The 23760-nt window shown below is 51.2% G+C and overlaps 13 protein-coding genes across 13 annotated transcripts; 8 read left to right on the top strand and 5 right to left on the bottom strand.

Annotated features, from left to right (window-relative positions):
• Nucleotides 1-94: 94 nt before the first annotated feature.
• Nucleotides 95-2219, bottom strand: PC9H_007747 (uncharacterized protein; the record flags this gene model as incomplete). The annotated part of the gene is made up of 11 exons (XM_036777275.1): nt 95-148; nt 202-324; nt 375-400; nt 459-815; nt 870-922; nt 978-1186; nt 1254-1270; nt 1328-1435; nt 1482-1604; nt 1655-2033; nt 2088-2219. The coding sequence occupies 11 exons, from the start codon at nt 2217-2219 to the stop codon at nt 95-97; spliced, it is 1581 nt and encodes a 526-aa protein (XP_036630895.1).
• A 671-nt stretch (nt 2220-2890) lies between these two features.
• On the top strand, nt 2891-5297 carry PC9H_007746 (uncharacterized protein; the record flags this gene model as incomplete). Its single annotated transcript, XM_036777274.1, has 4 exons — nt 2891-3258; nt 3314-4196; nt 4251-4478; nt 4536-5297. The coding sequence occupies 4 exons, from the start codon at nt 2891-2893 to the stop codon at nt 5295-5297; spliced, it is 2241 nt and encodes a 746-aa protein (XP_036630894.1).
• Nucleotides 5298-6201: 904 nt separating this feature from the next.
• PC9H_007745 (uncharacterized protein) lies at nt 6202-6502 on the top strand (the record flags this gene model as incomplete). The annotated part of the gene is made up of 2 exons (XM_036777273.1): nt 6202-6213; nt 6329-6502. 2 exons carry the CDS (start codon nt 6202-6204, stop codon nt 6500-6502), a joined length of 186 nt encoding a protein of 61 aa, XP_036630893.1.
• A 53-nt stretch (nt 6503-6555) lies between these two features.
• On the top strand, nt 6556-7006 carry PC9H_007744 (uncharacterized protein; the record flags this gene model as incomplete). Its single annotated transcript, XM_036777272.1, has 2 exons — nt 6556-6763; nt 6813-7006. 2 exons carry the CDS (start codon nt 6556-6558, stop codon nt 7004-7006), a joined length of 402 nt encoding a protein of 133 aa, XP_036630892.1.
• A 181-nt stretch (nt 7007-7187) lies between these two features.
• On the bottom strand, nt 7188-8556 carry PC9H_007743 (uncharacterized protein; the record flags this gene model as incomplete). The annotated part of the gene is made up of 3 exons (XM_036777271.1): nt 7188-7443; nt 7523-8182; nt 8258-8556. 3 exons carry the CDS (start codon nt 8554-8556, stop codon nt 7188-7190), a joined length of 1215 nt encoding a protein of 404 aa, XP_036630891.1.
• Nucleotides 8557-8671: 115 nt separating this feature from the next.
• ISA2 ([4Fe-4S] proteins maturation) lies at nt 8672-9407 on the top strand (the record flags this gene model as incomplete). Its single annotated transcript, XM_036777270.1, has 3 exons — nt 8672-8956; nt 9010-9137; nt 9197-9407. The coding sequence occupies 3 exons, from the start codon at nt 8672-8674 to the stop codon at nt 9405-9407; spliced, it is 624 nt and encodes a 207-aa protein (XP_036630890.1).
• Nucleotides 9408-9526: 119 nt separating this feature from the next.
• On the bottom strand, nt 9527-10691 carry PC9H_007741 (uncharacterized protein; the record flags this gene model as incomplete). The annotated part of the gene is made up of 8 exons (XM_036777269.1): nt 9527-9587; nt 9644-9745; nt 9805-9853; nt 9905-9974; nt 10027-10107; nt 10169-10492; nt 10543-10582; nt 10636-10691. The coding sequence occupies 8 exons, from the start codon at nt 10689-10691 to the stop codon at nt 9527-9529; spliced, it is 783 nt and encodes a 260-aa protein (XP_036630889.1).
• A 607-nt stretch (nt 10692-11298) lies between these two features.
• On the top strand, nt 11299-11946 carry PC9H_007740 (uncharacterized protein; the record flags this gene model as incomplete). Its single annotated transcript, XM_036777268.1, has 1 exon — nt 11299-11946. The coding sequence occupies one exon, from the start codon at nt 11299-11301 to the stop codon at nt 11944-11946; it is 648 nt and encodes a 215-aa protein (XP_036630888.1).
• A 757-nt stretch (nt 11947-12703) lies between these two features.
• On the bottom strand, nt 12704-13798 carry RHO2 (Rho GTPase; the record flags this gene model as incomplete). Its single annotated transcript, XM_036777267.1, has 8 exons — nt 12704-13081; nt 13174-13266; nt 13322-13340; nt 13392-13464; nt 13517-13523; nt 13581-13642; nt 13694-13724; nt 13781-13798. 8 exons carry the CDS (start codon nt 13796-13798, stop codon nt 12704-12706), a joined length of 681 nt encoding a protein of 226 aa, XP_036630887.1.
• Nucleotides 13799-15795: 1997 nt separating this feature from the next.
• Nucleotides 15796-16901, top strand: CBP3 (Protein cbp3, mitochondrial; the record flags this gene model as incomplete). The annotated part of the gene is made up of 2 exons (XM_036777266.1): nt 15796-16111; nt 16165-16901. The coding sequence occupies 2 exons, from the start codon at nt 15796-15798 to the stop codon at nt 16899-16901; spliced, it is 1053 nt and encodes a 350-aa protein (XP_036630886.1).
• A 288-nt stretch (nt 16902-17189) lies between these two features.
• Nucleotides 17190-18289, bottom strand: PC9H_007737 (uncharacterized protein; the record flags this gene model as incomplete). Its single annotated transcript, XM_036777265.1, has 8 exons — nt 17190-17370; nt 17422-17558; nt 17608-17678; nt 17744-17884; nt 17931-17994; nt 18047-18106; nt 18159-18190; nt 18241-18289. The coding sequence occupies 8 exons, from the start codon at nt 18287-18289 to the stop codon at nt 17190-17192; spliced, it is 735 nt and encodes a 244-aa protein (XP_036630885.1).
• Nucleotides 18290-18514: 225 nt separating this feature from the next.
• Nucleotides 18515-19688, top strand: PC9H_007736 (uncharacterized protein; the record flags this gene model as incomplete). The annotated part of the gene is made up of 5 exons (XM_036777264.1): nt 18515-18601; nt 18655-18733; nt 18787-18932; nt 18987-19050; nt 19102-19688. 5 exons carry the CDS (start codon nt 18515-18517, stop codon nt 19686-19688), a joined length of 963 nt encoding a protein of 320 aa, XP_036630884.1.
• Nucleotides 19689-19801: 113 nt separating this feature from the next.
• Nucleotides 19802-22221, top strand: OAF3 (Oleate activated transcription factor 3; the record flags this gene model as incomplete). Its single annotated transcript, XM_036777263.1, has 7 exons — nt 19802-19906; nt 19960-20415; nt 20472-20659; nt 20720-21208; nt 21265-21430; nt 21482-22129; nt 22183-22221. The coding sequence occupies 7 exons, from the start codon at nt 19802-19804 to the stop codon at nt 22219-22221; spliced, it is 2091 nt and encodes a 696-aa protein (XP_036630883.1).
• Nucleotides 22222-23760: the final 1539 nt, after the last annotated feature.

Below are 23760 nucleotides of genomic sequence, written 5' to 3'. Positions count from 1 at the left end.
TACTTACAACACAGTTTTATGTTTATTGTCCCATGATTTCATCTCATTGTCCGTCCAATTGCTGTCCTATCTTCCGGGTTGGAGCCTGGATGGTCTATTTGAGGCCTAAGTCCTTTCGAATGGCATCCTGCAAAGCGACACCATCGTCCTACGGGCTATCAGTATTTCCAACCCAAGGATGTAAACGATCATGATACACACCTGGTCAAGGGACCAAGTAAAGCAGCCACCGAAACCCTTCTGTTTAGCGAATTGCGCTTTCATTGCTAGCGATGGCGGGTCATCGTACGAGACGAATGTGTTCTTCGCCGTGTTAAACAAGAACTACAATCCCTCACGTCAAATAATTACTTCCGAAGGTTCTTCAGACTTACTGGGGTAGAACTGCAGTTGTCCCAGCCTTTGTGGATGGGGTAACTTGATCAACAATACGGCGAATATATCTGCGACGCACGCACCCCTCTTGTATCCGTTATCCCCTACGTATGACCCGTCCTTTTGTTTTTTGAGCGCTCGCATTGACACAAGTTGATTGAAACCAATTTGCTGGCCGTATAGGTGAGTGAGATCCCCCGCTGGCGCCATATCACTGTCCCCTTCTTCGTGTTTATAGGTCCCGGGTATCAAGTGCTTGCCCATATGTTCAACGTTGTCCACCAAAGAGGCCGACATCTTCGTCGCGGAACTCCTGATCACATATCCATACAGGGGTAATCCTAGGAGGAGCTTGTTCGCCGGGAAGCCCGCAGCAGTCCAGAATCCTAACGCGGCCTGTGCATTGGCATTTGCAAGTTTGGCTTTATTACACGCGTTGCCTTCGTGGTGGTTATTATCCTAGTCCAGGACTCAGTGTATAGTAAGTCGCTTACCCAGGGGAGCGTTAGGACCAGGTGGTGCCGTTCCGCCAGAGACATCGTAGTTCCTAGCGATCGACTCTATTAGGATATTCTTCCTACGAAAGTCATGTATGCACTCACATAATATTCACGTATGTCATTTGGGCAGCAAAGTCGGATACATTTCTCATGGGTCGGGCATCAGGACCCAACCACGGTTGATGAGGCACCGCCGCAGAGATAATCTTCGACCAACCCATACGGGAGCGGAGTATCTTGACGAAGGTGAGTAAATTGGTGGCGTCCTTGCTTGAGTGAGGGTTGCCAGAACCTTCGGAATTCGGATATTCCTGCACACATCAGAAGAACATGAGCTAAATGCGCTGTATATGCGCCTTAAATCTGGATAGAACGCACCCAATCGATGTCGATACCTGGGAAAGTATCTCATGGTTAACAAAGCCACAGCGAATAAGGGGTTCATGGCATACCATCGAGGCCAAACGAATTAACGGCGCCAATCAACTCGTTGGCAAGCCTCTGTCGATTATCGTTGTTACTCATAGAGTTGGAGAACCAGTAGCTGCCCGCCCAACCGCCTTTGATTTGTGAGACTAGGCTGACGCACAGAATGATATAGCATACCAATGGAGAGGACAATCTTTGTTCCCTTGCCGCTCTTACGAGCACTTGATACCAGGGTCCTCAGAGTATCTTGGCTTCCAGAGTCCCAACTGATTGTGGAGGAAGAGTTTGGTACTACAAATGCTATTCAAGGCGGTTATTTGGCTTTTCGACGTATATATGCTAGGGCGCACCATAGAAGAGGACGTCAAACTTTGAGAAATCGATCTTGCTAGGTGGATTGCTCCACGCGGACCAGCTTGTATAGTACGCCGCTGCGATAGGCTTCTTCCCTTCGGCGCCCTTGGTCTCCTCGCCTTTGAGGACGATGTGCCGAAGCGAAGACATTTCAGGATGTCCACCGCCATCATCGTCAGAGAGAAACATTGTAATGGCGGCGTTTCCAGTAAGTTTGGAGTCGCCGAGGACGTTTGTCATGTAGTCCTGCAACCCGTGTTTACGCTCTGCGATGAGTTCATCGTCGACCCAAGCCCTCGGTAGAAGCGAATTCGACACACTGCGCTTAGGCGGGAAGTTGTATTGGTCGCCTAAGCTCAGATGAAGCTCGTAGAACTGGTATATCCATCATGCGCTGAAAACGAGGAAGAGCTGGGTGTAGAAGTATACCTCAGAGAACCTTCGGAGGACTTGGTACTGTCCTTGCTCGGTGTTGACTTTGACGACATAAAGGATATGGGGACTCGGGTGCGACGTTGTCGTGTGGTTTGTGATGGTCACTTGGAATGCTGCGGTAGACATTGCTTTGGGCAAGATGGAGGTCAAGAGTCAAGAGGGAATCGAGTCTAGACGTCCTCAAATACAAGCTTCCTTATTTGGATTTATTATACCTAAAAGGGGACCCTATACCTCGTCAAGCGCCCCCGAAGCGCCTTTGTCGAAAAGAATGAGGGGCGCGTCTGCGTCCGCGTGTTCTTCAAGACACAAGGGAGAGGGGCAAAGGAAATGGGTGGTGTGGATACTTACAGCCATCATTGCATGCTACCTTGGTATAATACAGTGATTAAGAGTAGCTTGTCGCCAAATCCAAATAGTGGTTCTCCTGAATCCCCTATTGACTGAACAATAGCGTGGACACGTGATCGCCCATATTATAGCACAATGCAGTGCTTCTCGACTTCTTAACAGTGCGTTCTGCACTTTTGCGAGGGTGCCACTGAGCTTTCCCCAAAGTTTTCAAACTGTATATATAATCGACCAGTGAGCCTTTATTTCCTTGAAAATTCTCCTTTCACTAGACTCTTGCGTTGCAGACTGGCGGCTGGACTCTGCAGTGCTATTACGCCCATTCGCGGTCCACCGGTTGGTTCGCATCGACTAGAATTCATAATCATTAGACTCAATCACGGCAAGTACTCTTTGGGTCGTCTACGGCATGTAGCCTAACCTTTCCCAGCTTTAGACCACCAATCATGTCACTTTCCCCGCTCCAATCACCTCCAGCACTTCTCATTCCTCCACCCATCGAGTATTTGCCGCAGCCAGAAAGCTCTGATACATCACGGAATACATCTTCGGAGCGCAAGCATAGCCCTCTTCGCAAACGAAACAAGAAGGCCAGCGCAGAGTTTGCACGTCTCTTGACCCAAGGACTCGAAGGCAGTGAGGTCCGGAATTTACAAAGGGTGCTGAATACCGTGAATGAACAATTGAGGGTGGAGAAGGCTAGGGCAGACGAGGCCGAGAAGAAGGTTTTTGAGGTGCTGGTACAACTGAGAAGAATAAATGACGAGAAGAACGCAGCCTTGCGGGAAGCCGCTACCGCCAAAGAGAATGTTAAGTGAGTGGATGCTTTCTTGAGTTGTGTACCTTGAACGCTGATCGATCATGTATAGTCAATATAAGCTTCGCTTGGAGCAAGCTCAGAATGAGATATTTAGGGCCCAGGATATTCTGAAGATTGTAGACGGGCAAAGACTCGAGGCCGAGAAGATGGCTGCTAAGGACCGAAGTACTGCGCATAAGCTTCGCGAGGAGAATCTAGTATATCTAGCGAGAGAGGAAGGGAGAAAGCAGGGAATGAAGGAAGGTTTTGAGCGCGGCAGAGATATGGGGTATCATGAAGGTTACGCACGTGGCCATTCTGCAGGGAGGTATGAAGATGACGAGGAGGAAGAAGAGTATTATGATACCGGAGATGAAGCCGACATGTCACCCTTGTCCGACGAATCGCAGGAATACGACGACCCACCACCTCCACCACCTCGCGATCGCAATGTCCGTGCGTCGTCGGTGCCACCTGTGCCTATCCCTCCACCGTCCAACAGTGGAAGCAATTCACGGCCTACCCCCAGACGAAGTGGTGTTCTTTCGCCCGACATTCCAATACATGTTCCGCCAGAAAGCGACATCCCACTTTCTGGTCGGGACTCCTACATTCATCTCCCACCTCCGCACGAATATAATCGCCCCCCGACGATGCCTCCCGTGTCGTCACCTCGTCCTTCGAGTCGCGGGGCAGGGGACGAAACGCCTCTCCGAGTGCCTCCCCCAGAGAGCGTGCGCTCTCGTCGGTCAGTTCGCTCCATGCGATCGATGGATCGAATTCGCCCATCTTCACCTGAGTCCAACTCCACAACCATTTCACAATTAGAGATGGTAAACCATCCTGGTTCCTCTTTCGGCCGTAGTCCCATGAGTATCATCCCTGAAGTCCTCAGTGCCCAAGCTAGCCCCAATCCCAGCACTCTGCGCGAAGCTTCAAGTAAACCTTCTATCGTAAGTCTACTTTATTTCGCTGCTGAATGCTGCTTAGTTGGGATGTGAACATAGCGCACTCCTGCTATATCAGTGACTCGAGTTCCACCCTCGCCTCGCACAGCTATGGCCAACCTGGCGGAATTGGAACAGGTTGCAATGAGAGGCGTTTACACGCGGACACGTTCGAACTCTAGCTCTTCACAATCATCCAGTGCCAAGAAATCTCGAGCTCCCTCGGGTGACCGGCGTAACAGTCAGGCTTCAATGAACACGGTACCCGATATTAATATTGAGCCGCCGGTGCGTGTTCTTCTTCCGTTATCTATGCGGTTCCTTGACAAATTTATCTTCGTGTAGTCCCGACCCCCATCTATGACTCGCAGGTCAAGCTCTGAGATACAGGCTCCTCCCCGTCGCATGGGTGATCTGCTTAGCCCAGAAGATGCTAACCGTATTCGAGTGCTTCCACCAGAATCATCGACTGCACGGAACTCCGCTCCTTCTTCTACGCCCTCCAATCCTCCGGCAGCAGCATCCGCTGAGGGTGCGACCCCCATCGTGCTGCCGGATGGACAGTTGCCTCCCTTTTTCGTTGCTACTACATTCACCCCCGCGGTACCTCAACACGATCTCCTCCCTCCTCTTTTTGAGGCGTCTGGGGGCACTGGCTCAGGAATGCCTGGCGGACTCGACTACCCTGAGGGCGGCGCTCCAGTGATACCTGATGGGTCGCTTCGCAGAGGCAATGTCGAAGAATCTACTAGCAGTTCGTCCTCTGACAGCCTCGATAGTGACGCAAATACGTTGACTACGCCACCTCCTCGTTCACGCACACCTCTGACCAGCTACACCGGGACGTCTCGGCTAAGTGCTGCGGGTGTACCACTGCCTCCGTCTACTGTGAGCGGGACCCCCAGAACGAATGTCAGTTACTTGTACAATCCAGCACCTAGTGCTGCGGGTGTGCCATTGCCTCCGTCTACTGTGAGCGGGACCCCCAGAACAAGTGCTAGCTATTTGTACAACCCAGCACCTGACTCGGAGGCCCCCTCGAGGACTGTGAAGAGGGCTCCTTCGAAAGCCTCAACAGTTCGCACGAGCCGCAGCAGTCGGAGGTGATCATGACAGGACTCCTTGATGGAGCCACCGTCTCGTTTCTGTTTGACGATTTATATTCCATCCTCTATCTTCACGACACATTTCATGACCCCGCATTTACACTGTATCATAGCATTGATTTATCTTGACATTTATCTCTCCATGGGTCTCTCTCATTGAATAGTAGAGATCGAAATCACTTCGAAAGTGCCGCGCGTCCTCCCAATACCGACATTTCCTCGCACACTAGGTCGACCGCGCTCGTTAAAATAGGTTTGCGTTCCCACTTTTCCCCCATTAATGATCAGAACTTGACATGCATCACAAAGCTGTATAACCTTTCATCGCCTCGAGTAAGGTCTATCAACCACAAAGTAAATGTTGCCGGCCGGGTATGATCTCGACATCCACATACCGGGGCTTGGCTCGCTGTTGACCTCGTTGGGTTCGTGTGAGTGAACTTTCCTGAACAACGGATTGGGGTTTATGAAGCGTTGGTGGAGTCCCATAAGGCAAGAAGGTCGCCGTTGCGGTCCACATTCGCCTCCCATACGTCCATCAACCGTGTCCAACACGGGATTTAAGAGCTAAATTTGTCGCTTGCATCAACTCCAACACTCGACTTTCTCATACAGGACACTCAGCCATTGGCTGCCATGAAATCACTCGACTGCGGATTGTCATAACATCTATGTTCAACACAGCCTGCCCTTACTATTGTTGGCCAACGTGCTGCTAGGACTCGATCTCTTCTGCATCCAAGGGTGAAGTTCGTGGGGTTCTGTTGCATCCAAAAATAAGCAGTCAGGCTTGGCTTGCAGCTATAAAATCCATCCCGAAAGCCCAATGAAACAGCGGTCACTCACTCACTTGACTTCCTCGGTAAAAGACAATGCACTTCTTCAAGGTATTCACTTTGATTGCCATGGCTGCCTCTGTCAGCGCCGGCGTAGTCAAACGACAAGGCGAGTCCAAAAGCTTGGACCTTTACCAAGGCTAGGGTTTCCAGTACAACGGATAGACCTGCTTACTTTTCTGTATCCATTGTTTAGGGCGAGACGACTCCAGCACCGTTGAATCGAGTCACCGTCATGGCGGAGACGATGACAGAGGGCGTGATCGTTCCCTTTCATCGGATGATCATCCTCATACCGAGAATCATCGCGGCCGAGACGACACCATCTCATCGGATGACCGCCCCCATACCGAGAGCCACCACGGTCTAGACGATAGCAGTAGGTGGATGAATTCAACGAACGATCATAACTGATGATATGCTATGACAGGCTCGTTCTCATTGACCTCTACTGCTCTGACGGCCACGAGTGTTGCATTGAGCGGTCAAGTGACGCCTGCGCCCGTGACTAGCACTGACGACCGGGGTGGGGACCGGGACCGTTCTGGTTCTTCAGACGACCATCCGCACAGCGAGGACCGCGATCGGTCTGCATCGTCGGACGATCGTAATCGGGGCCAAGACGATAGCAGTAGGCCACCACGTTTGGGGTAGAAATATCAACTAACCTGAGAAAATAGCGACCATTGCATCGGCCACGACTCTGAGTTCCCCGAGCGCTGTACCCGCTGGACAGACGAGTCTTTCGCCAGCACTTGCTACTGCTCCCGCCAACGATATCAACGGAGCAAGGATGTCAGCCGCTTCCGTGACCGGCGTCGTGACCATTGCGGTGATGGTCTCGGGCTTCATGACGGCAGGGTTTGGCCTATGAACGCTGTGCATGAACTTCGAACGCCGAAGGTGATAGATGACTCGAAGGAACGATGATGTTGGATGCGATTACCAGGACTGTGATGAACATTTCATGACTTTGTGGACTATGGACTACATACATAGCTGTGCGGTAGCTTGTGGGCAATTGTGCATTAGATATATGTATATTGCTGTATGTATTAGCGCTGACGAACCGTGAAAAGGAAGATGTCGTCTATTGTGTCAATCTCGACGTCTTCTACTGGAGTCGGATGAGCGGTCTCTTCGGCGATCTCTGTCTTTGTCAGAACGCCGCCTGTCGTCGCGGTTGCGATCCCGATCATAGTCTCGGTGGCGACTGCTGCGCCGCTCGTCGGGGTCTCGCCTCTCTGAGTGTCTTCCAGGCGACCTCGAATTCCTCCTGGAGCCGCTCCCCCTTGGAGAATCTGACCTGTCCTTTGTCCCATTTCTGTAACCGTCCGCATCCGGATCCCGCCTGCTACCTTCCCTTTCCTTTCGGACCACCGGCACATACCTCTTCTCGGGGCGCTTACTTCCTCCCTTCTTTGGACGACCATCGTCTAAAGCTTCCTTTTCTTTCGCACCAATGCCTAGTAGCGCCGGTCGTGCCTCAGGAAGGTATGGCTCGACCATGCCTTTACCCTTCTTCGATGCAGCTGTCCCCTCTTTCCAACCCATACCTCTGAGTAAAGCAGCACCGAACTGAGAAACGGGGACTCGCTCATAGTCTGTCAAGGTCGCGGAGTCGGGGAGGTCTGCGACATCTTGTTTGAGCGCGTCCTCCTCTGACACAGGCGTAGGGATGATGTCAATGCTCGGTTCGCCGTTGTTGTTTCCATTGACACCAGCAAGGATGGCACGTAAAGCCCTCTGATCTTCGGTTTCCTGCTCCTCCATCTTGACCTCTGTCGTTTCCTCCTCTTTAATCTCCGACATCACTGTATCCTTATCCTCCACCTTGGCCTTGACTTGCAAACCAATGAGGACAGGGCCAGAATTTATGGAGTCCCTGGTGCCCAAGCCTCCAACGCTTCCGTCAGCTCCAGTCTGGGCAGCCCCCGATGCGGGTACAAATTGTGTTGCTGTTCGACGCTTTCGGGCGACTTCTCGCCAGTCGCGATTCTTGAGGGCAGGAATTATGAGCGGGCCCTCGGGCTTCTTCTTTGGCTTGAGTCTAAGTAGGACGTCGTGGTCCAAGGCTTCTGTGAGTTGAAATCGCTGTAATGATGAAGGAAACCTCGCAACACACCGCTGAACTCCAAAACGGTCGAACCCAGTCACTAATTCATCCTGCATTCCTTCTTCTTCTTCGTCACTTGAGTCCTTGTCATCGTAGTACGCTACGGGCTTGTCTTTGGGCCTCGGGGAAGATGTCGCACTACGAGCAAGAGGACTTCCAGGTACTGAGTCATTTTGTGAAGATAAATGTCGAGGTAGCGAAGGAACCTTGAACGAGGAGCCACTGTCAGATTCTGGGCCGGACGAGTCTCCTCGAGATATTGGGGTCGGTCGCCTGACCGTGAAGGAGACTTTCTGAGGAGCAGACATGGTGGTGAGGAACACAACTCTTGACTTCGTTGCCTGAACTGGACGAGGATAATTGTTACGTAATCTTTGCCTTATGTGAGATTCCGTTCTCCAGCCATAGTGTTCTGCCGCACTCATGTCCTCCGCCACATTCCGCGCATCGCTGCGTCTTGTACATCGAATACCCCGAAGCATCAGGCTGAACACGACCCAGAGCCTGCCACGCAATTTACTTCCCCTGCATCCGCGACATTTCGCCTCAACGACAATAAGAAGTGCTGGAATTTCAGAGCATCCTCCCGCACACAGGACATATCTGGTGTCCTCCCCGACCCAGGAAACGCTCGACGAACAGGAACTTGATGCTCAGGTCATACCGGCACAGGATGCGCGAATAAGTATAACTGACCGAGCGGCCGAGGTGTGTGGTGTGGCTGGAACACAGGCGTAGCGGAATTAATACCATCATTTCAGCAACTGCGAACAATTGCTTTACGACAGCATGACCCTAACGCAGCACTACGCGTTGTCGTGGAATCAGGTGGATGTCATGGCTATCAGTACAAGCTAGAGCTCGCAACAGCCCGGTTGCCCGAAGACTAGTGCGTTTGACCTCTCCACCTGCGTGCACCCATGGAACTAAGGTTTCATTACTCTTCAGCCACTTCACACATCCAACTATCGCTCCATCGAATGTTCTCGTAGATGCCGTCTCGTTTTCTCTCCTCAATGGCTCGACTATCGACTTCGCTACAGAACTCATAGGGAGTAGTTTCAGAGTCCTGGACAACCCGCACGCGAAGGGTAGTGGATGCGGATGCGGGGTCAGCTGGGAGTTGAACTTAGACGATCTCCCAGCAGGCAGATCGTAATAATGACAGTTGTTAATCAACGCTTTGTTCTCCGCGCGGTATTAGATCTATGTATGTATTTATTGAATCTCGTATTGGAAGTCCCACTTATTGCCACTCTTCATCAACCATGCGCTTCATTACACCGCCCAAGGACTAGCCTCCCTGGTAACTGGGTGCACAGGAGCGAACTGCCAACGACTAGATAAACGCCCAGGTTAACGCCCAAAGCCACTCAGCCCGAAATCGCGACTTACGCAGCATTGTCCTCGATAAGCTGAGGAATCAAGGCCATGCCGTCTGGATGAATGGGCGGCCAAAATTTCGAGGCACCGGCATCATGATGGGAGACAACAAACCTTACAACCCATTTGTCAACTCACACAGCTGACGATGAATGAATGATATCGCAACTTACGGAAGGAGAGCTTCTACGCCTACTTGGGTTTCGAACCACCCTACATTCTCTTTGTCCATACAATCAGAATTTGTCTGGAAAGAGGGTGGAGATAACGGACCAGCCACCATCGTTTTAACCTCTTCTGCAGTCAGACTCCCTTCGAGCCGTTTGGTGTCGATGCTGGCAATCTACAAATACCCAAGTCAGCCCGCGTCCGATGCTCGCGTATAAACTGCGTACCTGTGCCTGCATCAGCTCGAGCATATGTGGTCCGAAGTCGATAGCGCTTCGGAGGGCCGCAGCTGTGTAATCTTCAGGTGTCTTGAGCCCAGTAATTTGTCTCATCAGCTTTCAGATTCACGCTAGAAGCTGACGGTCTTACCTTTCTCCACTGTTCTATCAATACTTGCGCTTTCTTTATAGACCGCACCACTGCACTCATCGTTGGATTGCAATTTGCACCGAGGATGGCTTGTAGAGTTTTCCCCTGGCCATTATTTGGGGTAGAGAAGAACAAATCATCGCCTTGCGCGCTAGTCAGTAACGAAGATGGTAAATCAGTGATAGGTGTCCGACCTTCTAGGTGAAGAAGTAATATCGAGAAGGTCATGCTTGCATAGTCTAAGAACGGCACAAAGGCAGAGCGAGAAGCCTCTACAGCCGGGGCCAGATTATACAAATTGTTTAGCGCTTGAAGCAATCCGTTCTATCAATAGTTAGGTGCAGCTACGGAGTCCGGGAGTGGGCAAAACGGACCTTTGTAAACGCCATCCCCAGTTTCAAAGCATGCCTTGGGCTGAGATGGTGATATGAATTGATGGCTTGGAACTGAATGTATTCTTAACCTACTCCATTGCTGTTATGTCGTCGGGGGATGTCGGTAGTTTGGTGAGTGGGTACGGCATCTTGGTAGCTAGTAGTGGGAGAAGTCTAAGGAAACCATGTGGCACAGAGTCCTGGTAATTATACCGCATTGTCCCTTTGTCCTCCAAGCTGAAAGGGGGCCCGTTACATGCCTTTCAACTTGGTTTCAACTGGGAGGTAAGTGACAGTAACGTGGCTCCATTCGGAAAGTGTTTCTATATAAGGTAACAAAATGATCCTCGACGACGCGGCGAAGCCCTACATTAGATCTACGACTACGCAGCTGTAACATACAGGCGTATTCTAAGTGCTGCGGCGGTGCAAAGTAAATCTGACCAAAAATGACCACCGGATCAGATATTGGGGTACGTCCGACGAAGATGGAATGATATGGCAGCTGAGCGTCTACCAGCGCCAAATATGCAGGAACATATGACATCGCCTCAGCTTCCAGAAAACGGGCTGTGACTCGGACTGCGGTGTCGGTTTGCATACGTTTTGACTCACACCAACGCCTATCGCAAGCGCGGTCGGTATGCCCCCTATGCCTATATATACAGGGCTGGACGTCCCCTCAGTGACCGTCAACACCCCGGACAATTCACTCAGATCATCGTCACTATCACCAACAGATTCGCCAACAACACAATGCCCGGAAAGCACGTACGATTCGCAGCGGACATCCCCGCTACCCCCTCTCCGACATGGTCCCAATTCTCGCTGCCTTCGACCAGCGGCCCAAAGACACCATCACCAGTCTCGCACTACGGGCTCGATTCACCTTACTTCACAAAGCCGCTGCCCCAGATGACGGTGCAGATTCACCCGGCACTCGGATATAGTACGACCCCACACCTCAACTACGACATATCATGCCACCCATCAACACTCACACCCGCCCACCCATCACTATCCCCGGCAATTCTGAGCGAAGCTGCCACCCGCCCGCCTCTTCCATCAATCACACTTGTCTCCCAGTACCTTCCATGGAAGCTTGAGATAAAGCCGACTGTCGGGCATTTCGTGACAGTGTCGGATGTCATCAACGGGATGTATCGTGCACTACGCCTCACTGTTAGCAAGGTGGAATATGCAGCGCTCCCATCACTAGCAGCGCAACAACGGGTTACCGACGCGTACAGCCATCGCTGCGCGCGGATACTCGACTCAAGTGCAAAGCAGGTGGAGATGCAGAAGGGATTGAAGCGCATTGACTTCTTCGTCAACAAGAACCGCTTCATGGGATTGTCAAGCACTCCCCTTGGTCCCCATGTCTGGTCCATCAACGTCTCGTGAATGGAGACGTTGAGCTATTATTCATTTCACGGACCACTTCCCCGCATGCGCGCTATACCCCACCTTCTAAATACCCACCGATCACGGCCACTAGTCCCTATGATATGACATTGCTGAGACCCAGCCTTTTTATACCTAACGATATAAACGATCCCGTATTCGATTCGAGTCCATTCTCCTCACGATTTCGATACTTGTAACAGAAAGTAACCATACTACGATCCATTGATAGTGTCTCTGCCCCCTACTACTAGTGCTAGAACACCAATGATGATGTGAATTAAGGTCATTCATGACTAGCTAAGCCAAGCGCTGAGGCACTGATGCATGATGAGTGACTCTGATATGACGGGGGCCGCTCCCGGACCGAACATCGTATCTGGCCAAATGTAGCTTCCATCAGTTTCGACATTCTGTGAGTAACATACAATCACCCGCGAATGATGCGATATCGCAACATGCCTTGTACCGAGTACTCAGGACACGTACCAGTAGATGTACTGTCATTTGGTGCATCTCAGAACTCTGGGAAGATCGTTTGGTCTGGTAACGAGCTGGTAAATACGAATATGTATGTCGAAGAGTAGATCAACATCAGCGGGGTTGGTGAGGCTAGACGGGGGCCAATAATAGGTTATGATATCGAGTAACTAATATGCGGGTGAAACTGGCAAAACAAAGTAAAACATGAATGCAGGTCGACGGGGACGACGGAATTGGCTACCTAAGAATGTCCGATACACCGAAACAACGTAGCTCATGAAATGACACAACACTTCCAGCCATTGCTTGGTTCCTCCTGGGGAGCAGCCCTGCCACTGCTTCTCCTACGGTGGTGCCTTGCTTCGGGACTGTGTACGTGGCCATTCGCGGGTACGCCATCGCGCATGAGCATGCTCGCCCTCGTGGCGGCTTCGAAGACTTCGTCCACACCTTCAATTTTGAGCGCAGAGCATTCTTTGTACGCACGTGCGCCGATGATCTGGGCGACACGTTCGCCTTGCTCGCGGGTGACCCATGGGCAGGGGTTATCGGACGTATTTGGATGGTGGGCGCTGGGTCGGAGGTCGGCCTTGCAGCCAACAAGAATAACGGGAATAGTGGAGCCACAGATGGAACGGACTTCTTCAATCCACTGGAAAGGGAAGGTTTAGCTTCTTTGCTTCCGAGAATGATTCATCCCCCACGAGAGATAAAGCGCAAGGAGCGGGTGATAGGTACACTCACTTTGGTTGTGACGTTTTCTAATGAATCCGGGGTGTCGAGTGAGAATGCTATCAGAATAACATGGGATTTTGAGTAAGACATCGGTCGTAAGCGCTGGGAAACTCGGGTGTCAACGAGGAGCAACGGCAAATGAAGCGGATGGGAGTACTTCGTATTCTTCTTGGCCACTAGAATTTGTTAGTCCCGGACATTGGTTGTCGGCGATCACAGGAACTCACGCAGTATCCCAAAGGGCTAGCTGAACAGGCTTGTCGTCCAATCTAATTTCAGCAACATAATTGTCAAACACAGCTGGAAGTTGTTTGAGTTTCTGGAAGGTTTCTGGAACATGGATTGGGCTTACTCGGTTGCTGCACACGGTGACCATATGAGCATAGATCACTCTGCATTGCGATAGAAACACTCACATATTCCTTTGGAAATTCACCTAGAGCAAACGAGCAGAGTAGCGATGTCTTCCCACAGGCACCTGTATAGCACCTTCAGCATCCCTAGAAACCAATATACGGCAAATACGCGCCATCTCCAACGATAACGAGTTTTCGGCGAATCTTGTAGAGAATCGGGTCAGAACGTGAGGCCACTGCGCAGGAGAACGGTCACGTACAGCGTTCTGTGAGGACATGGTAAATGTGTATTTCCTCCGGTCTCAGTTCAACTGAGTGGTCGGCCGCTAGTTGGTCTGCGCGAGAAATGCGCTCAGTTTGTGGCCCAAGAAAAATACGGGCAAAGGACGCACTTTGGGAATGAGAAGGGGGGCGACTCGACGAGGAGCGCTGCTGAATGAAGCGATATCGGATGAATGGGATTGAAGAGAGTGAAAGAGGACCACAGCCACTTGAATGAGCCCTACGGGTTGTTTACGGTTGTTAAGACTGGAGGGTGCTACCAAATTGAGGCCATGACGACATATATAGATACTTACCTTCAAGTTGAGTGCAGCGGGTGCAGTGGTCGAGGTCAGAGTCAAGCACAGGGCGGAATGAGGATAGCGGCCCTCATATATATCCCAAGGCTCCTGGTCCATGCATGGCAAGCACCGCAAATCGGCGCCCTCTTTCTTCCGGTCGGACTAGTGTCGCCGTCAACGTGACATATGTGACTCTCACTCAAAAATCCAATTCGGCAACACCGCCCAGAAATTGTGCTCTGCCTTCAACAATCATCATACATTGCGAAGCTAACATCACAGATTGCTGCCTAGGATCTGACAGGCGAGCTGGAACCCTAATGTCAAGTCAAAGTAGGTTTGCTCGTTCACGTCACCCCGCGATACGCGAATATAAAGCTTTCGAACATTCGCGATTGGATTCTTCTGGAAGCAGACGAAGCGAGACTATCGTACACAGGGGGGCTCTGTGGTCCGACGGTAAGAACCTTGCAGCGAACATGGGTTCTCAAGCACCTACTTACTTAGCGTGGTATATAATTACCATCCCTTGGCACGAGTCTTGCAATATGTACTCACCGTTGACAGAACCTTACCTCTCACCAAGTCCGAAGCCCGTCAAAACTCCATGGCGTCTGGGTTCTGGTGCTGATTGCGCACCCGTATACGCCCGCCAATGAATGGGGGCGTCCATAATCCTGAACTCTCGGAATCAAACTGCCAGTATGTATTTATTAGCGACGCCTCGAGGTGCAGAACGACCAAAACGCACGGTTGTATAATCGTTATCAGTCTCATCTACACATGTCAGCCGCGACTTCCTGGAATATTGGTTGCCTTTGCAGGAGAAACGTAGTCCCCGAGAAACGGAAATAGATGCAACTCTCAAGGTCGCTGAATGGATCATTGATATCTGCCCAATGGCGACGATGCCGTGAGTAGCAGGGCCCAGCAGTTGGGCATCGTACGTACTTCTGAAGGCTGATTATCCGGGCTAGAAGGGTGTATGTAGATTAGGGAGACGAACTCCTGCGAGTACCTCTACCAGGCACATCAGCTGAGGCTGAGTTTTGACCATCTTCGGCAGGCCGGATTCAACCGGCCCCATTCGTTGTCTCTGGTCGCGTGTAAACCCACGAGAGCTGTTCCTAACTTATAAATATTATCTAGGAGTTAGATTGACTGTCATCAAACGGTAAACTCTTGGATCCTCACTGGAAGGAGTGCTGGAAATGACCAGAGAATGGCTCGGCCAACTGTATGAAAGCCATATCGCATTTCCGGACATATATCGAGAGCATCGGTCACTCGAGCCACGGTAGAGTTATGCTTTCAACGTGCTGGAGATCGCGAATGTCGAGACAACCGGAAATGAGGTTACCATGCCGCCTGCTTTAGCCAGAAAGAAGAGGTGCACATGGAATGGGGTACAGTACCAAGTCCTTCGAAGTGCACTGCACGCACGCTTTGGAGTATAACATAAAAAGTTGAAATTCCGACACCAGTGCAACCGCCGTAACAGACTCGGGTCGAAGCCTGTTTCGTGAGCATGCTGACAGCAACTGATCGTGGGCCTATGAGCTGGCCTAGTGTGGCATCTGGAGACGAGAAAGGTTCAGTTACCGTGCCAAACTTGAGAAGGAATAAGTAAGGCGATCGTGACGCGCCCTACGAATCACGTGGTCGAAGGCTCGTTGTTTGCCGGGACGACGTGCTCACTCTCCAAATCTGCCATGATACCCCGGTCAGCTCTCCGTGTTCTAGCGACAAGGCAATGCGTACGGCGTCTGGCCACGCAACCTCCCAAAATCACCCTCGCTGCTTCCGCTCCACCAACTTCCCCGCCGCCCTCAACGCCGCCGAAGCGACAAAAAGCATGGTTGACGCGTAAACTCCAAGGCTCGCCTGCGGCTTTGTCTGTATTGAGAGGCCTGGGTAGAATATTAGGATATGGGAGTCCTGAACAAATCGCCGGTAGGCGAACCTTCGTTCTTTACAAACAGTTGTGTGCCGTGAGGCCCGACGAGGAGAGTGCATTCTGGCAAAATGGTGAGTGGTGCGCATTGATCCCTGGGTTTCTTACCATATATACACTCTTACAGATTGCTATCTGCCACCGACTTTCCAATCATGGTTTACCATAACGAACCTTCATGTTTGGCTTCTCACTGCCCGCCTCCGTGCACTTCCACAACCTCATGGGAAGGCCTGCGTGCAAGGCCTGCTGGACCACTTCTTCATCGACATAGAAGACCGCATCCGGGCCGTTCTCCAACCCCGCCTCCAACCTCCTACCCCGTACACTTTCAAATCCGACTTTTACACGAACCCGAACGCACCCCCTCCGCCCGACCCCAACTCAAAGACTCGGCAAAAAGCGCCGAGCCGCGCGCCCGATCGCATTGTTATGAGGCAGATGAAGATTTTCAAGGAGCAGTGGCAGGGGATGGGGCTGGCGTTAGATCTGGGGATTGTGAAAGGGGACGAGGAGCTCGCGGCTGCGATGTGGCGGAATTTGCTGGGTGCTCGCGGTGCTCGAGGGATCTCCTTGGAATCCTCGAAGGCTCAGTTCAGGCGCACTGTCAACCTAGTGGGGGGAGAAGTCGTCAATGTGTCAAAGGTAGACTTTGAGAAGGAAGAGACGCAGGATGATGGTTCGGGCGTGCATGATTTCCCACCACAAGAATCGGACAAGTACGTGAAGTATCCGGAACTTATGCTTGATCTTGTGGGGTATACTCGAAGGGAGCTTTCGAGGTTGGAGGCTATCACCGACGAGGAAATCATGAAGGCAGACCCCTCCCGGTTACGATTTGGGCCAGTCAAAACAAAGGCGTAGTCTCTCCCCTCTTCCCCGACAGCATCCCTTGTCGTACGTTGCACCCAAAAACCTCGCGTCCACAAGACTCTCCGCCATATTATCCCAGACAGTAATACATCCAAATATAATAATGCAACGAGCCAACAACCAAGTACCGTTGCGCCATCATCTTAGCAGGCTCTCATAAAACGACGCTTAAGAGTGTTGCGTGTTGGTGGTGAGTGCCCAAGTTACATCAGCGAAACTAACATATAGAGCAAAGCGAAGCATCAAGCAAATGAACCCGGGCCGTTGAGCGTCAAGCTTCTATCGCTTCCGTTTGAGTGGATTGGCCGTGCATATATGGGATCGCTCTAGCGCCTGATGCTCCGATGTATCAAATTCGATCCCAAGGTCTTCCGCCAGAGCACTTGCGTCCTGCGGTGGGAGGGCATCGGTAGCAAGTTGCCAGAACCTACGAGTCCAGGAGTGGAGACGAGCGGAAGCACTGTGAGCAGAAGAGCGAGTGAAGAAGAGTGCATGGCGTCTTCAAACGTACGAAGTGAATATCTTTCGGCGTCGTGTCCACTCGGCTCTCCATTTTACCCATTCTGTGTCGATTTGGGCGATGTCATCGGCAGAGACTAACGTCGCTCCTCCTCGAAGGGGCTGCAGTCGAGCCAGAGCCTTTGCAATCTGTATTCGAAGTTATGGCGGCTGCTGAGGGCTCTTGGAATTGACTCACAGCCGCCTTTGTGTCCGCGATTTGAGTATCGAGTTCGTCGTTAGTTGGAGTAGATTTTAGGCGAGCAAGCTCTGGGTGACAATCCGCGTTGGGTGAGTATCCACGAATCAGAGAAATGCCGAAGTGTGAACCCGACCGTTTATGAGAGCCTTCGCTTCAGCTGCCTTGAGGCTGTTTTCTTCTTCGACTTGTTTGCGTTCGGCCTCTAAAGTCGCTATTTCCTCGTCAGGAACTGAGGTGATGTTCGCTTGGTTGGCGACAAAGAAGGTAGTCTTCCCTATACACCGTTATAAGTCCATATATGCACATATGACGCGTCTTACCATATAGCTTCTGCACTAGTTCACCCTTCTCAGCCAGAGACACTAGAAGTTTCTGTGTCACTGTCTAAAGCCACCATAGTAAAAGTCAAGCATATATGAGGGAAAACTGAGGGTACCTTCGCAACGGCTCCTTTGAGATTTGCGGCGACGTCTACTGCTCCAAATGGTCTGTTCATCTGACATCTTTGAATTCTGTCTGAACGCGTCGCGATGATGGAAGGAATTCACCCGTTTCATGTACTCAAGGATCTTGTCCTCGGCTGAAATTCTGAGAGAGAAGTTCATAAAGTTCCGTAGAGCCAAAACGTACCTTCTTGGCCTTTCAGGACCTTGACATCAGTTTTGGGTTTGCTGGCCATGATGGATCAGAAGGAATCAAGAAGTAACTTGCTGCAACGGGTGCAGGGTCGATCTTAACGCTTATTTGCTTCTATTTGATTCGCAGGCACTCGGAAGGTGCTTACTCTAAATTATCAGCAAGCCTCTCATTGGTCTTTCTCTCACTCTACTCTCCCCCGACCCCACACGGATCCCAGCAAGGCGAATTCCACGGTGGCAGAGTGCATGAAAGTACTCGAATATTTATGACTTCAAATGTCTCCAGTCAGGACACAACGAGCCTCCACTTTATCGTCCGTTCGGGATTGGCAGGCGGAGTCGCTGGATGCTTGGTGCGTTCCTTGTTTAGTGCGCACAACGAACGCTTGAAACGTTTTGATGCTAGGCTAAGACGGTTGTCGCGCCTCTTGACAGAGTCAAGATTCTCTTCCAGGCGTCGAACCCGGATTTCCAGAAGTACGCAGGTGAGTCGCACGAGCGGAGGGTTGTGGGTAAGGACTTAGCTGAGGCATTCCAGGATCATGGAGCGGAATATTCCGGGCAGCGAATGAGATATACAAAGATAACGGTGTTCGAGGACTGCTACAAGGACACTCTGCAACCTTACTACGCGTGTTTCCGTACGCGGCCATCAAATTCATGGCATACGACCAGGTCCACTACGTCAGTAAACATAATCAATGCCTCATAAGATGCAATACTCAACTTCCCAACCAGATGTTAATGCCTACGACGCAATCAGAAACCAGTGCTCGAAGATTCGCTGCAGGAGCAATATCCGGTGCGTTGAGTTGACTGTGTAGTACCTTACAATCAATGACATCGACGACAGGAATTATCTCTGTATTCTTTACCTATCCCTTGGAAATTATTCGCATTCGAATGGCGTTCCACACAAAGTCTATGGATAAGACATCCCCGCTCCGGCCCTCTTTTGTCCGTGCCGCCCGCCAGATATACACTGAATCCGCGACATCACTGAATACCCAGAACTATCTGCATCGTTTCCCAGTGTTGAAATACTATAGAGGGTTTACCGTCACCGTTGTTGGGATGATACCCTACGCAGGAGTGTCGTTTTTGAGTTGGGGAGGATTGAGGGCCCGCTTCTTGCCTGCTGATGAACACGGCCGTATTATCCCCAACCCCGTCGGAGACTTGGCGATCGGAGCTGTCTCTGGAGCTGTCGCGCAAACCGCATCTTATCCTTTCGAAGTTGTGCGACGCAGGATGCAGGTGGGAGGTGTGACGCAACCTGACCGATGGCTTCGCTGGGGGGAGACGGTTGGCTTGATATGGCGCTCTCAAGGGTTGAAGGGGTTCTTCGTAGGCCTTAGTGTAGGTTACTTGAAGATAGTACCTATGACAGCTGTAAGCTACGCAGCGTGGCAGGGCGGTAAACGGATGCTAGGCGTTTAACAAGTACTTTAGATCACCGTAGCTGACTCAGGTGAACCAACCGTGGTTTGCATATTGCCGGTAAGCGCTTGTGAGTAGATAACCGGTCAGCAACGTTTCCGAATCTGACACAAATGTCCCCAGACTCAACAGTTCATGAGCCCAACGTGTCAGGCAAGCAGAAGCGAACGAGAAATCGTTTGCGATTAAGTTGCTTGGAGTGCACCAGGCGCAGACAGGTGAGTCTTGTTTGTACTACTTAGCCGCTCACCTGACCAACTTCCTCCGCTAGAAATGTGATAGGAACCAACCTTGTGGACTGTGTGTGTCCAGAGGTGTTTCCCACCTTTGTCGATGGGAGAAGGTTCCCGTTGCTCGTCCTGCCCCGCAGCGGCCTCCGAATGTAGGCATGGGCGCCGAGTCACACACAGCGGTCGCTTGCGAGTCCGAAAAATCAGGGGAACCAAGCGCAGCAGAGATGTTGGCGCGAATTGCCGCATTAGAGCAGACCATCGCAGAAATGAAAATGAATACGCGTTCTCCCCGCACGGTTGAAGTTGAAACCGAAGCGTCTGAGTCTCCGGACAACAACGAAAGTCATAGGGTGCTCAGTACGAATGGGGAGACAAGCGCGCTGATACCAGTGAAGAGGGACGCGTACATCATGTCAGCAGCGTTAGCGTTAGTATCTATAGGACACCATGGGGAGTACATTGGAAGGGGGAGTGCTTTCTGCGCCCTACATATGGTGAGTAGTAACGTTGTTATCTTGCCGTATACTTATAGACGGTTATTCCCCTTTAGCTTGGATCACCCGATGGGTCTTCGTTTCCCTATGCTAAATCCACAGATGCCGTCGGGCCATATCGACAGTCTGTGAACGAACTCATGCCACCGGTATTCTTTAATACCGTTGAACATTTAGTCTCCAGTATTCCTCTGCGCGCAGTCACAGACACCCTTATAAAAACCTTCTTCGCTAGGACCAATTGGTAAGTGCCGAACTACTTCAAGTCACGGGCCGTAACATCGTTCACACATACACATTTCAGGAGATACGGGATATCGGAAGACTGGTTTTACTCTGCATATGAGCAGATGTGGACAGCGCTTAACTTCCCGTATGGCGCTGGCTTGCAAGTTAACCCAAACTGGCTGTCGCTTCTTTTCGCGATCCTTGCCATATGCCCACAAAGTGCTATTAGCGCTGCCGCAGATACCCAAGCGGAAGCGTTCTTCACGTACGGGATGATGGCACGCCGCGTCGCGGAGGATACATATCTTTCTGTGCCCGCGTTCGCACCATTGGAGAGTGCTGCAGATGGTACCACGTTAGGCTGTCTTGCTGCACCGATACTAGCCTATTTCCTTGCGGAGCGGAAGCGTATCAGTGAAGCGTGGAAGTTGATAGGGAATAGCATACGGAGTGCGCAAGCCGTTGGGATGCATCGCGATCCTTCATGGAGGCAATGGCACACGATGTCAGAAAATGAGCGGATGCTTAGGACTAGGGCGTGGTGGGGTTTGAGGCAATGGGACATGTAAGTGACTTCCATGTACGTGTTACCTGCCGATTTACTTATCACCCTTTGTCCAGCTTATACTCTTTTACCCTATCAAGGCCACCGATGATCCAACCAAGCTCATTTGATGTCCAGTTACCCGTGGTGGATACGAAGATGTCTCTGACCGATCAGTTGTTCATCACATATCAGTTGGAGCTGGTAAAGCTTTCTGCCATCCTTGAGAAGGCGGTCGAAAAGGTAAGGCCTTCCGTTCCGTTTTAAAATTGGTCTCTTACTTCGATTGAATAGTGCTTGAGCGTGGCCTACCCGACAGGGGAGGATGTCTTCCAGTTCGACGAAGAAATCAAGCTGTGGCGTGCCAACTGGGCTACTTACCTTCACGATTCCCCTTTCTTTACGGTGGATCCATCTACAGGGACGGCAGAGCATAATCGAATATTGCGCAATCACCGGTTCTCAATGAGAACTTGGTACCTCACGAGTCGTATCAAGCTGCACCGATCCTTCCTTACCCAAGTTGGCCCTCCGAGGACCCCCGAAGCCATCTCACTCAATAAATGGCGAAGCCGAAGCCGCGACGTCTGCATCGAAGTCGCCATAGAAATGATTTACCACCAGATGGCAGCCTATCATCGCGTACTTCTGGCTCGCAACGGGCAAATATCAGTCGATGAAGTTCCCGTGAAAGATAGTTGGTGTTTCGAGGGGGTGTTTACTCTGTACGATGCGGCGGTGACCGTTGTCGTTGCAATGACCTTGACGGAGCCTGAGAAGAGACCTCAAGGTGCGGAAGAGGCGTTCGACAAGGCGGTGGCCATGATGAGGAGTATTGCTGCTGCGTTGACTGGGAAGAGGGCAGATATCATGGGCCTTGCGTTGGAGTCGTTGAGAGTCCTTGGGAGAGAACAAGGGTGGAGGCGAGGGGATATGTCGCCCGTGAGTGCTTTGTCGGTCAAGAATCACCGGGCGTTAAACTCACATCGCGTCAGGCCGCCAGCATTGATGTTAACAACGCAATTGTATATTAGTACGCCATCAGATAGCTCTCCTTTTCTGGGTCACGGCAGTAGCGATGCATTTCTGATGCTAACAAGCACGGCCGTCAGTATCCTGTATTTTATTCTAGTGTAACTGTATTTCACTGTGTACTATGCCAACCCTCGATTGACACTCCCTTGATGTTGACTGGGCGAGTCGACGCTAGAAGCCATATATGTGTATAAATGACATTCGCGGCGCCGGGCGCGCCTCGAAAGCGCCCCAATGACAGGGGCCTCCTTAAGTCATATCCAGCCACATTAATGGAGATGCCCTCAGTCAGGAGCTTCTTGGATGTTCATCATCATTCGTTCGAACGGGGGGTTGATAAGTGATAAGTCCAAGTCAATACATTCGTGACAGTGACTGGCTGGCCAAGATCGTCGATATACACAGTTAGTATTTTTCAAGGGTTTATCATATTATTATCATGGACATGTAGGCTAGTCGTTCTAGAAGTGAAATGAATAGAAGAGAAATCCACCATAATACCATATCTCTTGCGGGCTTATCTAAATAGTGGTACTCAGCGCCACAGATGACAGGCGACCTGGGACCAGGTCCAGAGTTTGTGAGGCGCAGTGAAACAGTAACGCCGATAATACGGAGGCCGAGGCGGAGTGAATACTCTCTCCTGAGAGTCAAGTTTCGCCGAGAGGCAACTGAGATATGGCTCTGTGTTCCTGACCAACTTGAAGACAGTCGCATTCATCAATTTCTTCAACGCGCAGTGCAACTGTTGACGCAAGACCAGTGATCAGTCAGCGCCGGATTCAGTTTGGGTGAAGGTCAGACCTTGGCGTGATGCTCCCTTTCTAAGTCGTCACCGAGGACTTGTGGGTGAACTGTGGTTCGTGAGAGGGCTTGGTGGCCTTTCGCCGATGGTGGCTGCTCGCTGGACTACTTCTCCGTTCACCGGAACATTGGTCCAAGCCCGTTACCGGTTAAACATTACGATCCAACCGTAAGGGAGATGACTGGCGTCCAGAGCGCCGAATTGTCTTGAATTGGGGACAAGTATGAACAGCAGTCCCTAAATATAGTTGCTCGGCCAGGTGACGACTTGGCCGGTGTCAAGTAATAGAGAACGCGATGGGCTTTCATGATTTCTCCAAAGTGATTCGTGCGACTGCACTGGTGACTGCGATGGCCGGATTGAGCTGTCGCGGTGGTAAAGATATATAGGACAGAGTTCACCAAATCACCGACACGTGTCCGAGGAAGAGATGAAACTAAATGTAGCATGCGCGTTATCCTACCAGTTGGATTCCGTTGTCCGCGCGTCTGTGATTGACGATGGGACCTGGCACTTGGTTGCCTAACCTGAGACCGAGGCTGAAAAGTTCGAACTGTTAGGCCTTCAAAGCTTCAGCTTCAGGCCTCAGGGGTGCCCCTGTCTTCCAAAATTGCCAGTACTACGCGTTCGCGAAAGAATACATTCTTGATCTGGTTGTTAGATGTTGGGGATAAACGGCGTACCTGCATTGCGATGTGTGCTGGACAGCACTCCGACGTCCGCTGTAAGAAGC

Source organism: Pleurotus ostreatus (genome assembly GCF_014466165.1).
Source record: "Pleurotus ostreatus strain PC9 chromosome Unknown scaffold_5, whole genome shotgun sequence".
NCBI classification, from domain to species: domain Eukaryota; kingdom Fungi; phylum Basidiomycota; class Agaricomycetes; order Agaricales; family Pleurotaceae; genus Pleurotus; species Pleurotus ostreatus.
The sequence above is the reverse complement of the archived record's forward strand: the minus strand, read 5'-3'. Positions and strand labels throughout refer to the sequence as shown.